We start from the raw sequence: 22,182 nt of genomic DNA on the forward strand, positions 1-22,182 counted from the left end.
TTGTGGCTCGCGGGCCCTAGAGCGCAGGCTCAGTAGTTGTGGCTTGCGGGCTCTAGAACACAGGCTCAGTAGTTGTGGCACGTGGGTTTAGTTGCTCCATAGCATGTGGGATCTTCCCGGACCAGGGCTGGAACCCGTGTACCCTGCATTGGCAGGTGGATTCTTAGCCACTGTGCCACCAGAGAAGCCCCCTCATGTGTCTTTTGTTCTCTGATCTGTAACAATTTCTGAATCTTTTCTTGTTTTTCATGACCTTGACGGTTTTGAGGAGTACTGGTCAGGTGTTTTTTGAATGTCCTTCAGTTTGGGTTTGTCTCATGTTTTCTCTAGATTGGCGTTATGGGTTTTTGAAAGGAATGCTGCAGAAGTGAAGTGTCTTTCTCAACACATTGTATGTGGGAGGGCAGTATGTGACATCCAAAGGGCATCTCTGCTGATATTAACCTTCATCATTGCTGAAGGTGGTGGTTGCCAAGTTTCTCCATTGTAAAGTTAGTGTTTTTCCCTTTCCATTTTCTATTCTTTCACCACTGACTTGTAAAGTTACTGCCTTTCTTGATGGGAACCTTAGGTAGCTGAGTGTGGCAAATATATTGAGATATTTTTGCTTAGGAGCAGGTTGTTAGTGCTGTGTTTGTATGTCTGCACACCCATCACTTACTCTCTGGTTTGGAAAAATGGTGCTTTTTTTTTTTTTTTTTTTTTTAAATCGGTACAGTTACTGGTTTTTTTTTTTAAACCAGTGATGGTGAGAGATTTCTGTCTGTTATGACTGTTTCATGTGCCCATTCTTTGAATATATTGCCTCTTTTCTGTGAAGTAATTTGGGAATACATGTTTGCATTGAGTTTGTCATTTAAAAACATCCTTTTTCTGGGGGTTTTTTGGAACAAGGATTGATATATAATGGGCAAAAATGCCTCTATTGAAGTCTCTTCAGACTTTCTCGTGATTTGGACTCCTGAGTAGTTGCTCTTTGCCCCTTTATTTCATTGTTATATGGGCCACTTCACCTTCTAGTTCTGGATAACACTTAGCTCCATGTAGCATCAGTTAGTAGCACATGGATTGAGATCTTTTATGACCTGTGACTTACATAGTTTGTATCAAATGCACTTGTTCCTCTTTCTGGTGTAAAGCCTCTCTTGGAGGTCCACATTAGGCCCTCTTAAGAGAGAGGCAGTTGTCTATCCTGAGTGAATTATGGCATACAGGGGAGGGGATTCTGTGTCCCATTTATTGAGGCTGTCTGCTAATGTTAATACTAGACAGCTTCTAGTTGTAGTAGCTCGTCATTAGTGTGAAGTGTATTGTTGGCCTTGGGCCTCTTTGTGCTCTTGAGGGTCTTTTTGATTTAGAGATTTAAGCCAGGAGATGAACAAGCAAAGGGGAAAGAGAGTGATTCTGTGGCATAGGTAAGGGAGAGAACCAAGGCCTGCTTTCTCCTCTATCATTTTTCCCCCTTGGTGCATGCTCTGGGTTTCTTTAGCCCTTCATTTAAGCACAGGCTAATGGGAGAGAACAAATGAACCCTTCTGTTCATAGGAATGAAAAAGTATTCACATTAGTGCCCTGTTTTTATATCATACGTGTGTTGCATTTATGTTTATATTTATATATGTATCTTTTTTATAGGATTGGAAATGGGTCTTGCCCAAGTTCACACAGCTTGGTGGTAGCAGAATTAGGCCTAGGCTCAGGTCTCCTAAATTCTAGCCCAGTTTCCTTTTATACCCCACATCGTGTTCCTTCTAATCTAGAGGCCTTATCTTGAGGTTCTGAATCAGAACAAGAGCAGAAAGGTAGATAATAAGGAGGGAAGATTAGGGAGGAGAGGCAGGATTTATTTTTTTCCTTTCTCTGCTCTATATCTCTATTTTGATTTTGCTACACAGACACATGCTCTCTCTCTTTGAATGATGTCATCTTTCATCTACAACTTAACTCAAGAATTATCACCCAACCGCCAAAGAAACCAAGAAGGAAAGGTTTAGTAGAGTTGTAATGGGACTGTTTAACAAACCACATGCCGTTTCACTTCAAGAACCATTTGAGCCGCTAACAACCCACAAAGGCTGGCTTTAGGAAGCTTTATTTTATAACGAAAGGGCTCCTTCTGCTGAGAAGCTTCACGGTCCAGTCCCTGGGTGGTGTCTACATGTACCCTAAGTGGTGCGGTGTCTGGGATTGACAGCCATGGTTCTGTTCAGCCCTAACTGCAGTCCTCTGTTGTACCTCCTCTAATTCCCTGACTCAGGCCTGCTCTGAGTGGATGCTGAACAGCCTAAACAGCAAGCTGCTTTTATGTTTTTCCTACCCAGGAGTGGTGAAAGGGCATAGGAAGGAGTCTGGAGAGCTGTACTACAGCATTGAAAAAGAAGGCCAAAGGAAGTGGTATAAGCGAATGGCTGTCATCTTGTCCTTGGAGCAAGGAAACAGACTGAGAGAGCAGTATGGCCTAGGCCCATATGAGGCAGTGACGCCCCTCACCAAGGCAGCAGATATCAGCTTAGGTAAGACCTCTGCTTCCTGAACAGCTAACTGCCTCTGGACCCTGGCCTGCTTGTGGTAGGAGGAGTGGTTTGTAGAGCAATCAGTAATGCTTCCCTGAATCTTATCATTCCTTGGTCGTTTATGAGATGGTAATGAGCCAGTTTTCTTGGAGCCACTTCATAGCTCTGTTTTCTCGCCGAGACCAAATAGTAAGTCCTCAGATTTTTTTTGGCCTCCCCAGTTCTATAAGGGACCCAGCACATTTTAGTCATGGCAGAGACTGAAACAGAAAATATGGTGGCCTTAAAAGAGGCTTCCTGCCCCCATGGGAGGTGGGGGAAAGGGTGTGGCGGTCTCTGAATCAGGCTGTGCCCAGCTTCTTGGCGTTCAGGGCCTCAGACCATGGGAGTTGACTCACCTGCGGCTTATCCTCCCATAGACAATTTGGTGGAAGGGAAACGGAAGCGGCGAAGTAACATCAGCTCCCCCACCACCCCCACTGCCTCCAGCAGCAGCAGTACAACCCCTACCCGAAAGATCACAGAAAGCCCTCGTGCCTCCACCGGAGTTCCCTCAGGCAAAAGAAAACTTACCACTTCTGAGGAGGAACGGTCCCCTGCCAAGCGAGGCCGGAAATCTGCCACTGTGAAACCTGGTGAGTGCTCCCTTTTGCCTCATTCTCCCTCAGACCACAGCAAATGCAGGGTCAGCTGCTGGAGAGACGGAGCCTGATACATGCAATGGCTCCTCCGTCCCGGTTACACAGCTGGAGTCCTGCACAAACCTCCATCTCCCAGCAGAGTCCAGTTGGGTAGATAGGAAGCCGGGTCTTGATTGGCAACATCCGCTGACCCCTGTGTTGGTTCTAGGAGAGAGAGGAAATGTAATGCATTTGAGCAGATTCAAAATAGGTGAAATTTTTCGTAGACCTCTTCCTTTTCCTGGCACCATCTCCGTCCAGAAGCTCTGCTCCCTTCTCCCTTGTGCTCAGGGCCCTTTGGCTTTCCCGGATGTCCTATTGAAAGCCAGTACCTTGGCTTGTATCTCCCCTCTCCCTACCTACCCCCAAATAACCCCTTTCTAGTCCCTCAAGTCATATTAATAGAGGAGTTCAATCCATTTATTGTTTACTGGGTCTCTGCTGTGACCCAGGCCCAGCCACTGTGGCTTCTGGAGACACAGAGGTAAAGTCCTCAGAGTCTGCCCCAAGGGTGCTTTCTGAGAAGTTCATTGGTTGTTACATCGTCCTGGCACCAGAGCTGCTTTTGTTTCCTGTGTATTTGAGTTGTGTCGTCTCCATATCTATCTAACACCTCTGCTGTGTTTCAGGGTATGTGAGGCATGGAATTAAGTGCGTCATACATACTACCTCATATAATCCCTATGAGGTATAGGTGCTAGAATTCACTTTATAGTTGAAGAATCTGAGGCACAGAAAAGTTGGCTAACTTTCCCAAGGTGACACGGTAATCCAGAATTCAGACTCAGGCAGTCTGATTTTGAAGCCCAGGCTTATACATGCTACATCAGACTGTTCTCTTGCTGCTGGTTTTATTTTAGGGAGGCATGACCTGTCTGTCATCTTAGCCTCCTAATGAGCCTCCTAATGAGCCTGCGATTCAGCTTCTCCAAGTCAGGTATTTGTTTTCTTCTCGAGGATTTATTGGGGCACTCCGAGCACGGGTGATTCACTTACCTACTCCCAGGTGTTGAAAACTGGGGCAGTTGAAGCAGGCTGTTTTGATATTGTTCCATCAACACGTAAAAACACTTTATTACAAAGTTCTGTGCACTGTTCTGGTGAGGGTCAGGGATAGGGTGGGAGTATCTGCTGGGGACATTTCTTGGTGAACCCACTTTTTCAAAGGCTGCTTCAAGATATCACATATCCTGGGGAAATCAGGGCACTGGGCAGAGGAAGTGGGCTGAAGATTTCCAAACATGTTTCACTTTTACTTTATCTTTGTATTAGAATCACCTTTTCTGCAGATGACCTCAGAAGTATTTGGTTTGGCTGTATAAAAACAATACTAGTTGATTTTCACTTATGAAAACAATGTATACATTGTCATGACTGTAAAACTTAAATACATAGAACTTCTCTGCACTGCAAACTTGTTCCTAGGTTGTTGGCCATAGGATTGGTCTTTGGTTTATAGCTCAAAGAAGTTCATCAGGACACTGCCTGCACATCCCATCGTGCCCAGGAATGGTCTGTACCCTGTGCCTCTGTCCTTCCCAGGTGCAGTGGGGGCAGGAGAGTTTGTGAGCCCCTGTGAGAGTGGAGACAACATGGGTGAACCCTCTGCCCTGGAAGAGCAGAGAGGGCCTCTGCCCCTCAACAAGACCTTGTTTCTGGGCTATGCCTTTCTCCTCACCATGGCCACAACAAGTGACAAGTTGGCTAGCCGCTCCAAATTGCCAGATGGTCCTACAGGAAGCAGTGAGGAAGAGGAGGGTAAGACCCTAAGAAGCCCTGAGGGCTCTAACATGTGTACTTCCTTCCTTTCCATTCACTTTATGAACCATCTGTAGAGGAGGAAGAGCAAGTGGCAACTGGAATCATGGTCAGGGAAAATTAATTTAACCCTGCTTCTTGGTTTATAGACTGTTCTCACAGAATTCCTTTTAGTGATCAGTTCCTCAAAACAATCCTGTGAGGCAGACAGGAGATAGATGTTACCCATTTTATAGACGCGGAAACAAGCTTGGAGAGGTCAAATAATTGCTTTTTATCCACGATAATGGTAGACTTGGGACTTTGAACCCAAGGTTCACTTTACCTACTACAGTCAAATCATCCATGTCAGTCAGGTTTCTGAATGCCCTGCCATCCTTCCCATTTGTGTTCTAGGGGCTAGAGTGAAGTTCATTCTCTTGAGGTCTGTGTGTAAGACTGGGAATGTGAGGTACCCGGTGTCCCAGGGTGATTTCAGAGAAAGAGCCTCTGGGCCTTTTCAACTCTTGTGTTTCAACCTTAAACTAAACCTACACATTTCTATGTTGTCTGTTACTCAGGGTTTGAGTAGACTGCAATGGGGAGAGGTAGAAATTATTTGACATGTCTAAAGAGTGTGTGATCTAGGAGAGAAAACTGGGCAGGTACAAATATACATTGCAATATAAGTGACTGACAGCAGTGCAGTACCCAAATGTGTCTGCAAAGACTAACAGTCCAAATGGAATGATGTTCTACAAGTTAGAGTTCTGACTAATGCTGAGTCTTGCAAGAGGGAATCGAATCAGGGAACATCGTTATCAGAAAATAGCACCAACTGCAGATCTGTGATGGTTGGCGCTTCAGGTATGTGGATGATTTTCTTTTAAATTTATTTATTTTATTATTTATTTTACTTTTGGCTGTGTTGGGTCTTCATTGCTGCACGCGGGCTTTTCTCAAGTTGGGGAGAGGGGGGCCACTCTTTGCGGTGCACGGGCTTCTCATTGTGGTGGCTTCTCTTGTTGCGGAGCATGGGCTCTAGGCGTACGGGCTTCAGTAGTTGCGGCACACGGGCTCCGTAGTTGTGGCTCGCGGGCTCTAGAGTGCAGGCTCAGTAGTTGTGGCACACGGGCTCAGTTGCTCCGCGGCATGTGGGAATCTTCCCGGACCAGGGCTCAAACCCGTGTCCCCTGCATTGGCAGGCGGATTCTTAACCACTGCACCACCAGGGAAGCCCCTGATTTTCTTAATTAACCAAAGCTATATCTCACCAGCTACAGCTATGTGGAGATCTGTTCAGGGACGTGGGAAGGGTGGTCAGGGAGTTGCAGTTGAGCTTTATACTATCTGGAAGGTGCACAAACAGTCGTGAGTATTGAGGCTTTAGGGTGTGGGAGCGGGTGTAGAGTGGGGGGGTTTCAAGATTAAGTGTGGATCAGGCCTAGTTTGTCAGACAGAATTCAGATAGGTACAGTGGGAAATGAGGTGTGTGAGGAGTTTCTTAGCCAAGAATGTAGTTTGACTTTGATCATAAGGGATTGGGAGTCCCTTGAGGTTTCTGTGACGAGGTGTGTCATGGTATCAAAACAGTTTTCGTGGTCTGGTTTTGCTTTCACAATATTGATGGACTCTAGTCTTTATTCTTCAACACACTCCTAGCCCTTTCCTAGACCAGGACTTCACAAAGCAGCTCTATAGATGTTTTATTTGTTGATTGGTACCACATGCCTAAGAAAGCTGGCTTTGGTATGAGATGCAAACTGTCAAATTCCTTCAAAATCTGTGAGCCTGTGTGAGATTTAATAAACCTGAGAATTCCCTCCATTCCCCTTTGCAGATATATCACGTTTTTAATCCCATTCTCGTAACCATGTGTGAGGGGAGGTAGGTTTTGTCTAAATGAGGAGGAATTTGGACAGTTTTTTAGAGGGATCTCCATGTTTCTTATAGAAAGTGTGGTTATGGTGAATATGTCTGCTTTATGTTGCTCCTTCATCCTTAGACATTGCCCCAACAGTACCAAAATCCTTTGATATTTTTGGTATATGAGAATGTTTAAAGGTTCGTCTATCTCAAGAAGCCCGAGATGTTTGTATTAGAATGGTCCTCCACAGAATTACAGTTTTTAAGAAACTATGTGGTATATCTTCCAGATAAATGGGAATCTCTTTTATTTGTATCAGGAGCTCAGTAAAATATTTGAATCAGTCTTGTGAGACATATTTAGTAACGAGTTAAGAATATGGCACCTAGTCTCGTTAGGTGGCACACCATCAGGGACCCATCAGCCACAGGGATGGACTCCAGAGTTAGGTTTTAGTACCTTCATCCTTTAGATGATGGAATTAAAAACCTGTTCATTTTAGCCTCTGGTTGGCAGGGCCATTCATGAAGTCAAAAGTAAATGAAATCCAAACTAACTGAGAAAAATTAGAGAAAGGGACTGCCTAGACAGGGTAATATTTGATTACACAAATGCAGGAAATATAGATGGGGATTAAAATCTAAACAGGTTGGGACTAGAAACAGTCCTGGATTAAGTTAGACATGAAATAGAAGTCTTGAGACAAATAAAGAGCTGTGCGGGCCCTTGGCAGTGACTCAGCAGCAGAGTGCTGGAACTGAAAATTGTGGCATGATATATTGATATGGGTCGAGGATGCCACGGCAAAACAGAAATAGTCTTGCTGTATTCTGAGTTTCTTATAACCCTTTAGAGTTTCCAGTTTCATTTTGAGTTTTCATTTTCAAGAAAAGAGCAATAAAAGTGAATAGGCTGGCCAGTCAGACCTAAACAGAGGCCTGAGTTTGGGGCATCAACACTGCCTGAGCAGCACCAGCAGCAGGGAGGGCACCAGAGAGCAGGGGGCTGGGCAGCCTCCTCAGGGGGTCTGCTCCAGCAGGTTTTACTACGGGTATCAGGGGGAAGGGAGTGGTCTTGTCACTGAACTTTTATACATTTGGTTGGGTTTTTTATTGGTGATAAGTTCAATAGAGCTTAATTTCTACAATTTCCTAATTAAATAAAATATATTTTTTAATGTGTTATTTATATAAGAGGAGCAGATGACGAGAAAACAAGCTCAAATTAGATATTGGTCAAAAGAAGCAATTTCTAATTGCCTAGGGTCATTATAGCTTCAGCCTCATCTCTCATAACTTCTACTTCACCCTCAAGATTATAGAGCAGGGCTTCCCTGGTGGCGCAGTGGTTGAGAGTCCGCCTGCCGATGCAGGGGACACGGGTTCGTGCCCCGGTCTGGGAAGATCCCACATGCCGCGGAGCGGCTGGGCCTGTGAGCCATGGCCGCTGAGCCTGCGCTTCCGGAGCCTGTGCTCCGCAACGGGAGAGGCCACAACAGTGAGAGGCCCGCGTACTGCCAAAAAAAAAAAAAAAAAAAAAAAAAGACTATAGAGCAGTCATTGATATTCAGTGTCCTGAGGTACTTCAAGACCATCAAAGGGAGATAGTTTTCAGTAAAAGGTTGAATCAGGATTTTCTGGCTAAACTTCACTTCAGTTAAATTTTAGAAACCCTGTTTTCTTTGAGCATTTTGGTTTATCAAAGATTTAGTGTATAAGGGGGTAAAATGCTGATGAAGGGCAAATTTGAAGGCTTTATTATAAAAAGTGCTAATCAGTCATTCTTCATCTCCAGAGAAGGCAGAATTAGAGGAAATAGGCTTAGTTTGCAGAAGGAGAGATTTAGGGTAGACATAAGGAGGAACTTCCTGATGGTAAGGGTTACTCAAGTTGGAGTACAGCACTGTGGGAAGTGGGTGCGTGTCCATCCCTGTGCACAGTCCCATGACTCATTCTTAGTATAGAAACCTTTGATGTTTTCAGGTGTAGGACCTGCCTCCATTTCTCATCTTACCCCACCCCTCCTGCTCTTTCCCTTCTTTTGGCAGCATTTTATAGGCCTCAAGACAGATCTCTTTCTGACCAATGGGGAAGCCCTTCACCTGCATCTTTGGGATACAGTGCTGTGGAGATAGCTGGGGAGTAGAAAAGGGGGCAGTAAGAAGCAGGCATAAAGTAGCAAATAAAAAAACAGCTGGTAGTAACTATTATCTTGGTTATATCTCTTTAATAGAATTTTTAGAAATTCCTCCTTTCAACAAGCAATACACAGAATCCCAGCTTCGAGCAGGAGCTGGCTATATTCTCGAAGACTTCAATGAAGCCCAGGTGAGGAGTTTCTTTGTGTAGATTCCCAAAGGGGCAGTGATGAGAAGAGTCCACTTGCTGTACCGAGAAGAAGGCTGATAGGGGCCAGGGACGATGGATACAGTTGCTAGAGATTTCAGGAACTGGGAAACTGCCAAAACATTGTTGCCTGAAACAGAATTTTTACTGTGTACAAGGAAGAGAAGTTAGAACCTTGGGTTACTTAATAGCTGTGGTTCTGTTGCTGGGACAAAAGCAGATTAAAATTGGTGTTTAATAGCAATCCCTGTTACAGTGTTGGCTAAATACTTGGGGTTTGGTTGCCCTTGAGGATTTAAGCCCCCAGAAAGCTGCAGGTGAGGCAGGGGGATTATCTAGGGAAGCTACTTGGGCTTTTTAGTGAGAGAAGAGGCCTTGAGCAGAAGGACAGACTCAGTCACATTTTGGATAGTATATGGAAGTGTTCAGATCTGTTCCCTATGACTCATTAAGGCTACTTACTATTCAGGGGCTTTCCCTAGAAGTCACTAGACCCATGGGTGCCGTTCCTTTTCTTCCAGTGTAATACAGCCTACCAGTGTCTCCTAATTGCGGATCAGCATTGTCGAACCCGGAAGTACTTCCTGTGCCTTGCCAGTGGGATTCCTTGTGTGTCTCATGTCTGGGTCCATGATAGTTGCCATGCCAACCAGCTCCAGAATTACCGCAATTATCTGCTGCCAGCTGGGTACAGCCTCGAGGAGCAAAAAATTCTGGATTGGTGAGTAGCTGAGAGCCCATCTAGAACGGCAGACAGGAAGACAGCAAGCTTCCGGAGGGGGAGAATCTAGGAGAGTAAATATTTCTAGAAACTAGAATGATCATAGGAAAAATTACAGAATTTCAGTGGGTTTGAGATTATTTTAGCAGTTCATCTAGTTTATTATCCTAGAGTATATTGGTGAGGGACCTTTTGAAAATGTGTGAGATTTTCATGTAGATTCAATATTCTCAACTTGTTTTAAGCAACACGTTTAAAAATACAGGCTCAGGAGCATGATTTGGCTTAAACTTGGCCTCAGGATAAACATGGAAATCAGAAGGGGTAGATGAGAAGGTCAGGATCCCAGAAAATACACATCATTCAGAGAAAGAGGGAAGGGGCGGGGGGTTATACCCTAATGCAGGGCTATTGAAAGCAGTCAGCTGTACCTGCGTCCCTTTGCAGAAAGGCTGTCGTTGGATATTATCTGTTGTGCTGTTTCTCTGACTCCTTCGTAGGCAACCCCGTGAAAACCCTTTCCAGAATCTGAAGGTACTCTTGGTATCAGACCAACAGCAGAACTTCCTGGAGCTCTGGTCTGAGATCCTCATGACTGGGGGGGCGGCCTCTGTGAAGCAGCACCATTCAAGTGCCCATAACAAAGGTACCTGAAAAGTGTGTGTGTGTTGTTATTGCTCCAAGGATGTCCGTGACCCGTAGCACTTAGGCCTTGTGGTCTAAGTCTCAGTCTTGATAGGCTGACCTTACCCGTGTTTCTAAGAGAAGGAAAGTACCACCTTCAAGAGGTGAGCCAACAGGAGTGACGCACCGGGCTGTTTATGCTTCTCCTGGTGTCCACCGGTATACCTGCTAAACTCAAGGCCAGCACATAGTGATTGTGACTTTTCACTTTTGGTTGTGATCACTGGCACTGTGTTTGACATGAAGGGCTTGGGCAGAGCGGGATATACTGGTGAGAAGGCTCATCTGTCTTTTAACTGGAGGACTAAATTGAGTCTCCTTTCCTCACTCACCTTCCCCTGCTTCCTGCAGATATTGCTTTAGGGGTATTTGATGTGGTGGTGACGGACCCCTCGTGCCCAGCCTCGGTGCTGAAGTGTGCTGAAGCATTGCAGCTGCCTGTGGTGTCACAAGAGTGGGTGATCCAGTGCCTCATTGTTGGGCAGAGAATTGGATTCAAGCAGCATCCAAAATATAAACACGATTATGTTTCTCACTAAGGATACTCGGTCTTACCGGTTTTATTCCCTGGTGTTGTGGAGACTGTGTTTTAACCAGGTTTTAAATGTGTCTTGTGTGTAACCGGATTCCTTGCATGGATCTTGTATATACTTTTATTTGCTGGACTTTTATGATAAAATAAATGTTGAATCTCTGGTTGTAGTAACTGGGATTTCTTCATCCATTTCTTTGAGCTTAATCTCAACAAATAGCAAGACAAACATAGTACCTTCTCTGCAGTTTTCAATGGGCTTGTTCACTGTAGAAGGACAGCTAGCCAAGGAAAATAACAAGGAGTGAATTTTTTTTTAAGTTTTCTGTGGTATCATTGTCTGTCAAAAGATTAACCTGGGCTGTCTAAAATTCAGCACTTTCAAAAACCTGATTTTACAATAGGCCCAGATTTATAGTTGTGGCAGAAGTTGAGTGGAATTGGGCACAGCTCTTAGTTTTCTGTCAATGAAAAAAAAAATCTCTCTTTAGAGCTGAGCTAACAGCTGATCTGTGGGTACTGTACTCTCAGCCAAAAGGGTAAAGGACCAATTGTTGTGAATGGGTGGTGACTATAAACGACGACTTGCTGCAAGGATATAAACATGAGAAACAGTGATAACACTTGGAAATGTTTGTTAGAAGCGCTAGCCAGAGGTCCAAAATTTTATTACGGTTACTGTTACAGTTGCTGGAAGCTGTTCCTTCTGTACTCCTAGCATCATCCCTGTTGATGTCCTCTCATTCTCTAAAGTGGGCTTAAATATCTTTTTTTTCTTCCAGATAGTAAATATTTTAGGCTTTTTTGGCCATTTGGTGTGCCACAACTACTTATCTTTGCTACGACAGCATGAAAGCAACTGTAGACAATAGGTAAGCAAATGAGTGTGACTGTGTCCCAATAAAACTTTATTTACAAAAACAGGTGGCTGGCCATAGTTTGCTAACCTCTGCTCCAGAGGAAGCAGTGGAAGGGGTCATCTTTAGCTGGCAATTACAGGGAATAAGGGTGTATAGTATGTGGTGGAAGATGTAGAGATGAGGACCAGATTGAGTGGCTACACACTGAGGCCAGAATGCTGCATTCTTTTTCAGTTTGGAGGGGGTTATTCAATGAATATTTTGGTTCACACTGATATGAAGATTGATGGTTATCAGTGATGGTTGAGCCAGATTACTCCTGTGGTCCTTCTAAGTGGGATAATTAGACCTGCATCTTTCAGTATTCGAAATCTAACAATTTTTTTTCTTAAGGACCTTTTTTCTTTGTTAAAAAATACTCTGAATACATTGTCAATAGCCAGAATTATTACCCTCTTACCAATCTGAAATAATTGGAAGTTACTGGTAAAATTCTTCAGATTCACAGTTTTGAAGATCCTTAAGGATAGGAGATGCTCAGTTTTAATTTCTGAAAGAGGAAAGGAGGTCTGTGGGGTGTGGGGAAGCCTATCTTACCTGGTGCCTTTCTTGCTCAGTGGTAACAGCCAGAATTTGACTTATTAATAAATGTAATTCCTTTTTCACATGAGCCATTTAACGTTCTGATCTGTATAGCTTACTGCTGTGTCTCTCCCAGTTTGAACAGTACCTAGGCATATAGGTGCTCAGTAAATGAACATATCCAACAAATGTTCTCAATGTAACGGATCCTGCATGGTCAGCAGAGGGAGGGCTGACGCCACAAGTCCTCCTTGGTGGATGGGTTAAGAACTCCCCTAAGGTGGGGCAGGTGCCCCTTCCACATGGGAAGGAGGGGGGAGGATTTGTATCCATGGATGTTCAATAACTGCTTCTAGGAGAAAAGGTAGAGCTTTTCCAGTAGCTGCAGACATACACTGTCTGGCCAGAGAATGGGATGTTTGTTTTGAATCTTCTGTTACAACGCAGGGGATTGACTTACTTAGTTTGTGGACCAGAAATTCTCACATCCCGAAACTACAAAAGAAAAAAAAAGAGTTGCATCAAAATAAATATCATGCTTTCCCAAGATTTTCTTCAAAGAAATATGAATCAGGGCAACCTGTGATCTAGATAATCTCATCTTAAAATTCTTCTTGCTAATAAAATCACTTAGGAGATATCTGCTTGACATTTCAGAGAGAGAAAGCAGAATAATAAATTGCTTTTTTGAATGGGACAGACCTCTGAGAGAAGACATCTACCACTGAGTCTCACTATTAGATTTTTAAAAAGTTTGGAGTTAGAAGGAGCAGTCCCCTCCTTTCAGAGGCAAAAAGCTGGGGGGCAGGGAGGCTGGGGTGGGGGATGCTAAGGCTGCACGGCCGGTTCGCGTCACACTAGGGACTGACGCCCTGCCTCAGCGCCAGGAGTGTTGGTTCTTTACTCTGATGACTTTGACGGCAAAATAATCTTCACTGATGATCAGACATAGCGCTTCTCTCGCTGAGCCTTACTTTGCTTGTTTATAAAAGGAGGGTAATTTGGACTAGATGATGGCTAAAGTCTCCTTCCAGCTCTGGAATTCTACAACTCGTTACAAAGCCACACAGACACAGTCCACTGAGTGCCCCAAAGGCAGTTGTTCCTACCTGCCCAGGGTGCCACCAGCCTGGGTGTAATATTTGTTATAATCTAGTCGTAACAGTAGTTGAGCCAAATCCGAGTTGATCTGATGATTGCGAACACTGGAGAGAATCTTGAATAGGAGTGAAGACTGGCGGCTAAAACCCTGCAGAGAGAAGGACTCAAGCTGTCATTCCTCTTAGACTTACCAGCTGTCCATGTGGAGTGAAGGGGCAGGGGAGATTCCTTGGAAAAGTCTTGCTGAAAATTCCACAGTACCAACTGGCCTTCCCCATTCCCATTTCTATTAGCTCCTAAAATGACTTCTTCATACCGAGTCCATAGAATGCATGACTTCCTATGAAAGTACTCTCATACTCAGTAGGAATTTAGCAGCCAGCTTCAACTTAATATATTCTGCTGTGTACTGGGGGTGGGGAGAGCCTGTGTTTCCATTACAGGCAGATAATTATAATCTCAGTGAAACAGAGGGTTAGTTCAAGGAAGTAAGGAGGCTGGATGTTAGAAAGTAAGAACAAAGCCAGTGCATATCTGGTGGGCTGAATAAACTATCCAGGGCTGAACTATATTTGAACGCTCAGGCAGCGCATAATTATCTGCTTTAAAAACTGATACCGACATTTTTTATCTTATTATTTCTGTGTGTATGTATTGGGGAAATGTTTTAACTGACTCAGAGGAAAAGATCACGATTTCCCATCCACAAAGCCACCTCTGTCCTTTGGACAGGGCTGCTTACCTTCAGTGGCCAGGCTGACTTACCTTCACCAGGATGCTCAGCTGGGCGGCCCCACGTTCATCCAGTGGGCCCAGGTTCTGACTGACCAGCGAGCAAAAGCTGTGGCAGAGATCTAAGATTTCATTCAGGCAGTGAAACACCTAGCCAGGAAACACAGTTGACGTTAGGAGAAAAAGGAAGATACACCTGTGAAATTAAAGATTTGGGAAAATAAAAGCCAACCTATTCCCATTCTCTACATCTGACCTCAGGAGAGACAATGCAAGTCCTGCCAGCCCCTCAAAATGCAACATGTGTAAAACACTCTTCCCTTCCAGGCAAAGACACTGTCATTCTTAGTCACCCTGCACGAAACCTCCACTCGAGCCACATTAAACTAGTCGTTGTCTCTGGGACCCACCGAGTGTGCTCCCACCTTGAGCTTTGCTTTCAGTGTTGTTCCCTGTGCCTGGGATACTCTCCTCAATACCAGCTTGAGTCCTACTCATAACAGCGTGCTCCCTTCCCCACCACAGCCTTTAGCGACCCCTTGCTTCCCTCTCCTCTATATTATCTGTACTGTTTACTTGGCGTTTGTTCAGGCCGTCTGTGTTGTTACTGATCTGTGATGTATGTAAGTCCTGTTTCTCCAACTAGATTGTGAGCTCCTTAAGGGCAGAGCCATGACTTATACCTCTTTGTATCCCCAGTGCCTTGCATACAGTAAGCACTCAATAAATATTTAATGACGATCACCTGCTCTGATATTCTGCTTTTCCCAAGGATGCTCTCATACTGTACAAGGACAGTCTACCTGTGACAATGGTTCTTGGTTGTTTTCAATTCACAGAACCCTCTGGAGTGGCATCTACAGAACTCACTCTCCCTTAAAAATAACAGCAGCCCCAAATACCAGAACAAAAGAGTGTGGCACAACTGAGGAATAACAAGTAGCTCCCGTCAAAGATAAAGCATAACTGTTCTATTAGAATCTACAAGGGGTCATTTTCATCTTCCTGCTTTTTCATCCTTGAACTAGAATCAGCTTGTGAACTTTCAAAGATTGGTGCCTGGGTTCTACTAATTTAAGTGCTCTGGGTCCTAGATTACTTTAAAGCTCCCAGATGATTCCCACGTGGGTCCAAGGCTGAGAATAACTTCCCTGAGGGAGATACACAATATATGTATGTACATATGTACACACACACACACACACACACACACACACACACACACAGAGGGAGACACTGCTCTAGTTGTCTGTGAAAACAACTTCCAAACTGGTCGATCCTGATCCACAAGATTTCTAAGAAAGTAAATTCTACATGCTTTTCATTAGTGTTTCTGTGGTGTCAGAAAGGTTTTTAAAAATTTCTTTAAATCCTTCCATCTGAGGGTTAAGCATATATTCTTTTATCTATAGCTGCTCACCACATCTTGTGATATAGTATTTTAGAAATTCAAAGACATTTAAGTTCCTTTTTAGTATTCCCTCTTAGTTTTGCTTTATAAGTTGTTAAAAATGTTTAAAGACAGAGATTGGAAAGTTGCTTAATGATAGTTCCATATCCTGGCAAGTGCCTAAGGGAACAGTCAGGCTAGAAGCAGTCTGAGGAAACTAACCAGCCCTACTTACAGGTTTCAACAAGATAAAGGACTGGGCCAGCAAATTGCTCAGGAAGTGGTCGTGAGCCAATCGGATGCTTTCAAAGTCTCGGGTAGAATTGATTTGATGAAGCAGCTGTGAGAACTGAGACTCCAGCACATCAACCTGGTAGACAGTTGCACAAATGATTTTAGTACCTTGCATAGTCTAAGTACTCAAGAACATCAGATGCCTGAGAGGATGAAACAGGAACTCTGCCCCCACTCACCTTCCTCCTATCCAAGCCCTTTGAAAGCTGAACGAAGACCCCCTTATGTTGCCTCGCCCTGTAGGAAGTCGTCTGCCTACTTCCTGACGACCTCCAATGTCTTGGCAGATCTCACCCCCACACCCCCATCCCCCGCACGCCACATCCCCTCCGCCGACTGACTTGGTTAAGTCCTATGGGATTCCAGAAGTTACAGCAAACTATAAAATAAGGTGGCAACAATAATTAAATACTGCATTACTGATAAGAACCTTAACTCCTCCTTCTCCTTCATCCACTTATTTCCATTACCCTCTAAAATGCCCCCCAAGAAACATGCCTAGTGATACAATCCATGAATTTTCTCAAATTCCAGTTTTCCACCAAATGCAGGATTCCTCTTCAATGACCCCTGCCAACCTCCTGGACTTTTTTTTCTCACCCCTTCCTTCTACTCATCCCTCAACACAGACCTGGAGGTAGTACTGAAGATTATCCACCAAGAAGGCCATGTGATTTCTTAGGCGCCACTTGACTGCGTCGGTCTGGTTGGACTTGAGGTGCTTGCGCTGCATCTGTAGGGCCCAGCAGTGCTGCAGCTCAGCTTGTACCCGGCGCACACTCAGCAAGTACTTGAAAACAACATTGTACCTTGACAGAAACACCAGACTATTCAAGATAAAAACTTCACCCCCCTCAAGCCCCACCTGCGTGACAAACCCTAGAACTCTGTGCTACCCATTTCTCCCCAAAAGGCAGGAAGGATATAAGTTTGCCTAGAGATGGGAACAGATAAACTGGTTTATTTATATGATGGAATATTGCACAGCCATTAAAATGAATGAACTTCAGCTGTACAACATAAAATGACTCCCAGCAATATGATTTTGAATAAAAAAGGGAAATTTAAAAAGATTACATATAGCCTGATACCTTTTTTTGTAGTGCTTAAAACAACTAAATAGAAAAAATATATATACTTTGGGGGAACATATATAGATGTCATAAAACTGTAAAAAGGATAGAAGGGGCTTCCCTGGTGGCGCAGTGGTTAAGAATCCGCATGCCAGTGCAGGGGACACGGGTTCGAGCCCTGGTCCAGGAAGATCCCACATGCCATGGAGCAACTAAGCCCATGCACCGCAACTACTGAGCCTGTGCTCTAGAACCCGCGAGCCACAACTACTGAAGCCTGCGCACCTGGAGCCCGTGCTCCACAACAAGAGAAGCCACCGCAATGAGAAGCCCGTGCATCGCAACGAAGAGTAGCCCCCGCTCGCCGCAACTAGAGAAAGCCCGCGTGCAGCAACGAGGACCCAACACAACCAAAAATAAAATGCATATAAAACAAACAAAAATAAATTTAAAAAATTAAAATTTATAAAAAAAAAGAGAAAACATGGAATTTAGGGTAGTGGTCACTTAGGGTTGGGGGAGGCAAGGGGGCAGGGCTGGGAAGGACCACACAGGTAGATGGACATTACTGCCAGTGTTCTAGACTTTGTTCTAAAAGTGGTTCTGTGTCATTTGTGTGTGTGTGTGTGTGTGTGTGCGTGTATGAAGGAGGAAGGAGGGCCCTGCATGGACAAATAAGAATGTGTTGGGAACCAAGGATTTTGGTTGCTGTGATTCTCTGTCCCTGAAGCCCACAGAAGAGGAGATAAAATTGAGGGCTCTGTGGGGAGTGGGGGTGGGGAGGGATAGGTTAGGAGTTTGGGATTAACAGACACACACGACTATATATAAAGTAGATAACCAACAAGGACCTGTATAGCACAGGGAACTATATTCAAGATAATAACCTATAATGGAAAAGAATCTGAAAAAAAAGCATCATATATATGTATATGAATCACTTTGCAGTACACCTGAAACTAACACAACATTGTAAACCAACATACTTCAATTAAAAAAGAAAATCAAGGGCTCCCCTCACAGAGCTCTAGGTAGCTGCCTGATATTGAGCCCTGTACCGAGAAGATGCATGGGAAGAGCAGCTGATTCCTGGTGGAACTGGGCTTATTTACCTATTCTTAGGCTGGCTTGCATAAGATAACCTGATTCCATCTGCCTTTAAAAATTATTTCTAATGGAACAATGTACTGAAAATAGTACACCTTGTTTGTATTCTGATTTGAACAAACCCAACCATAAGACATTTTTTAGATAATGGGGGAAATTTCAATGTGGACTGGATATCAGATAATAAGGAATTATTGTTAATTTTACTGGGTGTGATAATAGCACTGTAGTTATGTTAAAAAGATGCCTTTTTTTAAAAAAAATTATTTTTGGCTGCATTGGGTTTTTCTTGTTGGGTCTTCGTTGCTGTGTGTGGGCTTTCTCTAGCTGCGGTGAGCGGGGGCTACTCTTCGTTGCAGTGCGTGAGCTTCTCATTGTGGTGGCTTCTCTTGTTGCAGAGCTTGGGCTCTAGGTGCACGGGCTTCAGTAGTTGTGGCACTCAGGCTCAGTAGTTGTGGCTGGCAGGCTCTAGAGCACAGGCTCAGTAGTTGTGGCGCACGGGCTTCGTTGCTGCACGGCATGTGGGATCTTCCTGGACCAGGGCTCGAACCTATGTCCCCTGCATTGGCAGGTGGATTCTCAACCACTGCGCCACCAGGGAAGTCCCAAAGATGGCTTTTTTGAATTGCACAGTGGTGGAGTGAAATGACATGTCTGGGATTTGCTTTATAAGGCTCTGGCCAAAAAAAAAAGTGGAGATGAAACAAACAGCGTGATGTTGCTAGTTACTGAAGATGGATGATGCGTCCATGGGTGTTTGTGATAGTCCATACTTTTGTTTATATTTGAAAATTTTCAAAATAAAATGTTTAGGAAAATACTTCTCAGCTTGATTTCTTCAAGGGTGTTAAGAGCATCTCAGGTGAGAAGGAAAGTGGACTGGGAGCTATGGAGGCTCTTTGGACAGAGTCCAGGCAGCTTACTTATGTGGGCTGTGGGCTCTGCGTCTTCTCCCTAAACCAGCTTTATCTTTCCAGTTTATGTCTAGTCTCTCATACCCTAAGCTGCTCTTCCCCCCAAAAGTAGAGGGTTATGAACAGGAATGGAGAGGATGAAGAGAGGCCAGAAACTGGCAGCCTGTAAATTGCTCATTATTTTGCAATTTAAAAAAAAAAAAGCTCTGATGGGGCTTCCCTGGTGGTGCAGTGGTTGAGAGTCCGCCTGCCGATGCAGGGGACACGGGTTCGTGCCCCGGTCCGGGAAGATCCCGCATGCCGCGGAGCGGCTGGGCCCGTGAGCCATGGCCGCTGAGCCTGCGCGTCCGGAGCCTGTGCTCCGCAACGGGAGAGGCCACAACAGTGAGAGGCCTGCGTACCGCAAAAAAAAAAAAAAAAAAAAAAAAAAAGCTCTGATGGTTTTAAGGGTTTGACCAGCCCACTCATCCCAGCATCCACTACTCCTACCGTCTCACATCTGCAGCTTCACTTATTAATGTTATCTGTCCGGCCCCCGAAGGCATCTGAGTTTGCAGCCTCTGACTTACAGACTGTTAAAAACCAGCTGGGGGACTTCCCTGGCAGTCCAGTGGTTAGGACTTGGTGCTTCCACTGCAGGGGGCCTGGGTTCAATCTCTGGTCAGGGAACTAAGATCCTGCAAGCTGCGTGGCGTGGCCAGAAAACAAACAAAAACCAGTTGGCTGGCTATCTTGCTCCCAACCAATTCTACTCCTGATAATTTCTTCTCGTGGAAGTAAGATGGGTAATAATTACCTGTGAGAAACTCAGAAATACTCACTTTTCCAGGACAGCAGGTGTGAAGAGAATGTGTAGTGGCCACTGCACTTTATAGGAAAGACCTAGGGCTGCCCAGCCGGATGCAGGGGCTTCCCTGGGAGAAGTTTCCCGAGAAGGCCCTTCTCTTGCCTGAGTAGCATCTGTTAAGAAGAGAGAAGATGACTTTGCTCATCTAGAACTAGAGTTTCAACAAGGTGAGGAACATTCATGAAATGGGCGCTCACTCGAACCTGCAGTGTCAGAAGCATAAAGGGGATACAAAGGGGACTTGTAGAAGGCAAGGAAACTCCTATGAGGTGTTCTCTTAGGAGGTCTTTTAGAGATTCTTTTTTTAGTCTTAAAGAACTGTGGCTATAAATAAACAGAGACCATTCCAGCAGCATGACAAAAACAAACCAAAACCATGGCCTGGCCATCTCTTAGCCTCTCTTGACTTCCCTTTTCTTTTGTGTAAAATTAGGGCACTGGACTAGGTGATTTCTAAGGTCCAAAATGATACGGTTTCTGTGGAAGTGGATGGAAGCAGAACAGATAATGACCAGTAGGAGCAGAAAGACTCAAGGAAGCACAGCAAACCTTTATGCTCCTTTCCATGATACTCGATTGTTAAGTGCAACAGAGGGAGGAGGTTGTCATCATCTAGCAGCACCTTGTGTGCTGACTGTTGGAAGGCCACATTCACATCTGCAAGAAAGAACACATGGGCTGAGAGAAGGCTTGGTTATGTAACAAATCCAGACTCCCCTGGCTTTCCACCTCTCCTGCAGCCCACCTATCACTAATAGTAGGATACGGTAAACAGTAGTTGCTTCTGCCTGACTAGCATGCATTCCTTCTCCTGTTGCTGATAACAGCGCCCTGGTTTTCCTTGGAGAATCACCCCTGTCCAGAACAATCCATGTAGTTCCAGTGGGGTGGACAATACCTGACCGTCAGGGTAGGCAGGTGACCCAGGAACGATCTGCCTTGTTACACTATTTTGTTTAGGGATATGAACATGACCCAAGCCAGGCCAATCCAGAGGCTCTATTCAGATTCTGAAAGAGGGTAGCTATTTTTTATTCAAGATAAACACAGACTCAGTAGGATGTGAACTTGGTTGCAGGCCATCTTGCTACCATACGGAGCAGGCCTGTCTCAGAAGAAAAGGCAGAGGTGAAAGATGGAATGACAACCAAGTCCTGAAGGCGTCATGTAAGCCTTGGAGCAAAACTGCCTAGAGCCATCTTACCTCTGACCTTTTCAGTTATGAGAATCAATAAATTCTCTTTTTTCCTTTGCTTAAGTGAATTTGAATTGGGTTTTCTCGCAACCAAGAAAGTCCTATGTAAGCACAGTGGACATCTATTGTTTTATAGAGCTAGAAAAACAGTAACCCTGTCTCCCCTCCTGCCCCACTCCCCTCTTTTTTGACTCTGATCCTTATGTAACTCTCCTCAAGTAGTTTGATTGGGAATGGTAATCCTTCCCGTTGGTCAAAGGTGAACACTTTACTGAAGTAGGCATATCTTCCTTTTTTTTTTGCTGCACCTTGTGGTAGTTCCCCGACCAGGGATCGAACCCGTGCCCCCTGCAGTGGAAGCGCAGAGTCTTAAACCACTGGACCACAAGGTAAGTCCCCAAAGTAGGCGTTTCTTAGTCTGACCTCTTTGATACAGGGATAGGTATATGATCCAGTTGGGCTAATCAAAACCCTTTCCCTGGAATCCCTTAACTTGCTACCAGAGAGACCAGGTTTGACTCCCCCAGTAGACTCTGTGAGGTATGTTCCTGGGAGCTGCTGGTGGCCATGTGGCCAGATGGGACAAGGTCATCAAAGAGCACACAAGAGGCACAGACAAGATAAGGTAAGAGAGAGAATCCTAGCAATCCCTAGTTTCAGTTCTCAGGACCAGATATATCCCTATCCCGCTGGAGTTACAGGTACAATAGCAAATACACTCCCCTTTTCTACCTAGGTTAGTTTTCCATCACTGACAGCCTAACGAGTTCTAATACAACAAGTGGCCATAAGTCCCAATATGGAGACTTCCCTGGCAGTCCAGTGGTTAAGACTCCACGTTCCCAATGCTGGGGGGTGGGGGGCACGGGTTTGATTCCTGATTGGGGAACTAAGATCCCATGTGCCACATGGCGTGGCCAAAAAAAAAAGAAAATCTCAATATGTCCCTTAAGAAATAAATGGCTATAATCTGATGAGATGAAATACTGGTTTGAAGGCCTGTACCAA

The 22,182-nt window shown here is 44.7% G+C and overlaps 2 protein-coding genes across 9 annotated transcripts in view; one reads left to right on the forward strand and one right to left on the reverse strand.

The window, feature by feature from the left end:
• TP53BP1 (tumor protein p53 binding protein 1) overlaps nt 1-11,251 on the forward strand; it is a 68,946-nt gene extending 57,695 nt beyond the window's left edge. For all 5 annotated transcript variants that reach the window (XM_024732521.1, XM_024732524.1, XM_024732525.1 and 2 more), the window contains 7 exons: nt 2,322-2,513; nt 2,933-3,148; nt 4,736-4,951; nt 9,030-9,124; nt 9,664-9,863; nt 10,364-10,509; nt 10,899-11,251. In XM_024732521.1, the coding sequence (XP_024588289.1) occupies nt 2,322-2,513; nt 2,933-3,148; nt 4,736-4,951; nt 9,030-9,124; nt 9,664-9,863; nt 10,364-10,509; nt 10,899-11,086 (1,253 nt within the window). In that variant the 3' untranslated portion in view covers nt 11,087-11,251. The remainder of the gene's footprint in view (nt 1-2,321; nt 2,514-2,932; nt 3,149-4,735; nt 4,952-9,029; nt 9,125-9,663; nt 9,864-10,363; nt 10,510-10,898) is intronic.
• The window catches only part of TUBGCP4 (tubulin gamma complex component 4), a 47,214-nt gene continuing 34,220 nt past the window's right edge, over nt 9,189-22,182 (reverse strand). The window contains exons 12-20 of one of the 4 annotated variants that reach the window (XR_003001430.1): nt 20,529-20,636; nt 19,954-20,092; nt 16,670-16,847; nt 15,980-16,114; nt 14,388-14,504; nt 13,631-13,770; nt 12,982-13,016; nt 12,400-12,489; nt 11,278-11,360 (exon numbers count right to left, since the gene is read on the reverse strand). Coding sequence is in view for 2 of the 4 variants with exons in the window: in XM_024732531.1 (XP_024588299.1) it covers nt 13,004-13,016; nt 13,631-13,770; nt 14,388-14,504; nt 15,980-16,114; nt 16,670-16,847; nt 19,954-20,092; nt 20,529-20,636 (830 nt within the window). In the remaining 2 variants the exon portion in view is untranslated. Of the gene's footprint in view, nt 9,273-11,277; nt 11,361-11,710; nt 13,017-13,630; nt 13,771-14,387; nt 14,505-15,979; nt 16,115-16,669; nt 16,848-19,953; nt 20,093-20,528; nt 20,637-22,182 lie in introns of those variants that run through there. The other 3 variants (XM_024732531.1, XR_003001429.1, XM_024732530.1) reach the window with 3 other exon arrangements.

Source organism: Neophocaena asiaeorientalis, unplaced genomic scaffold, assembly GCF_003031525.2.
Source record: "Neophocaena asiaeorientalis asiaeorientalis breed wild unplaced genomic scaffold, Neophocaena_asiaeorientalis_V1.1 scaffold119, whole genome shotgun sequence".
In the NCBI taxonomy this organism is placed as follows: domain Eukaryota; kingdom Metazoa; phylum Chordata; class Mammalia; order Artiodactyla; family Phocoenidae; genus Neophocaena; species Neophocaena asiaeorientalis.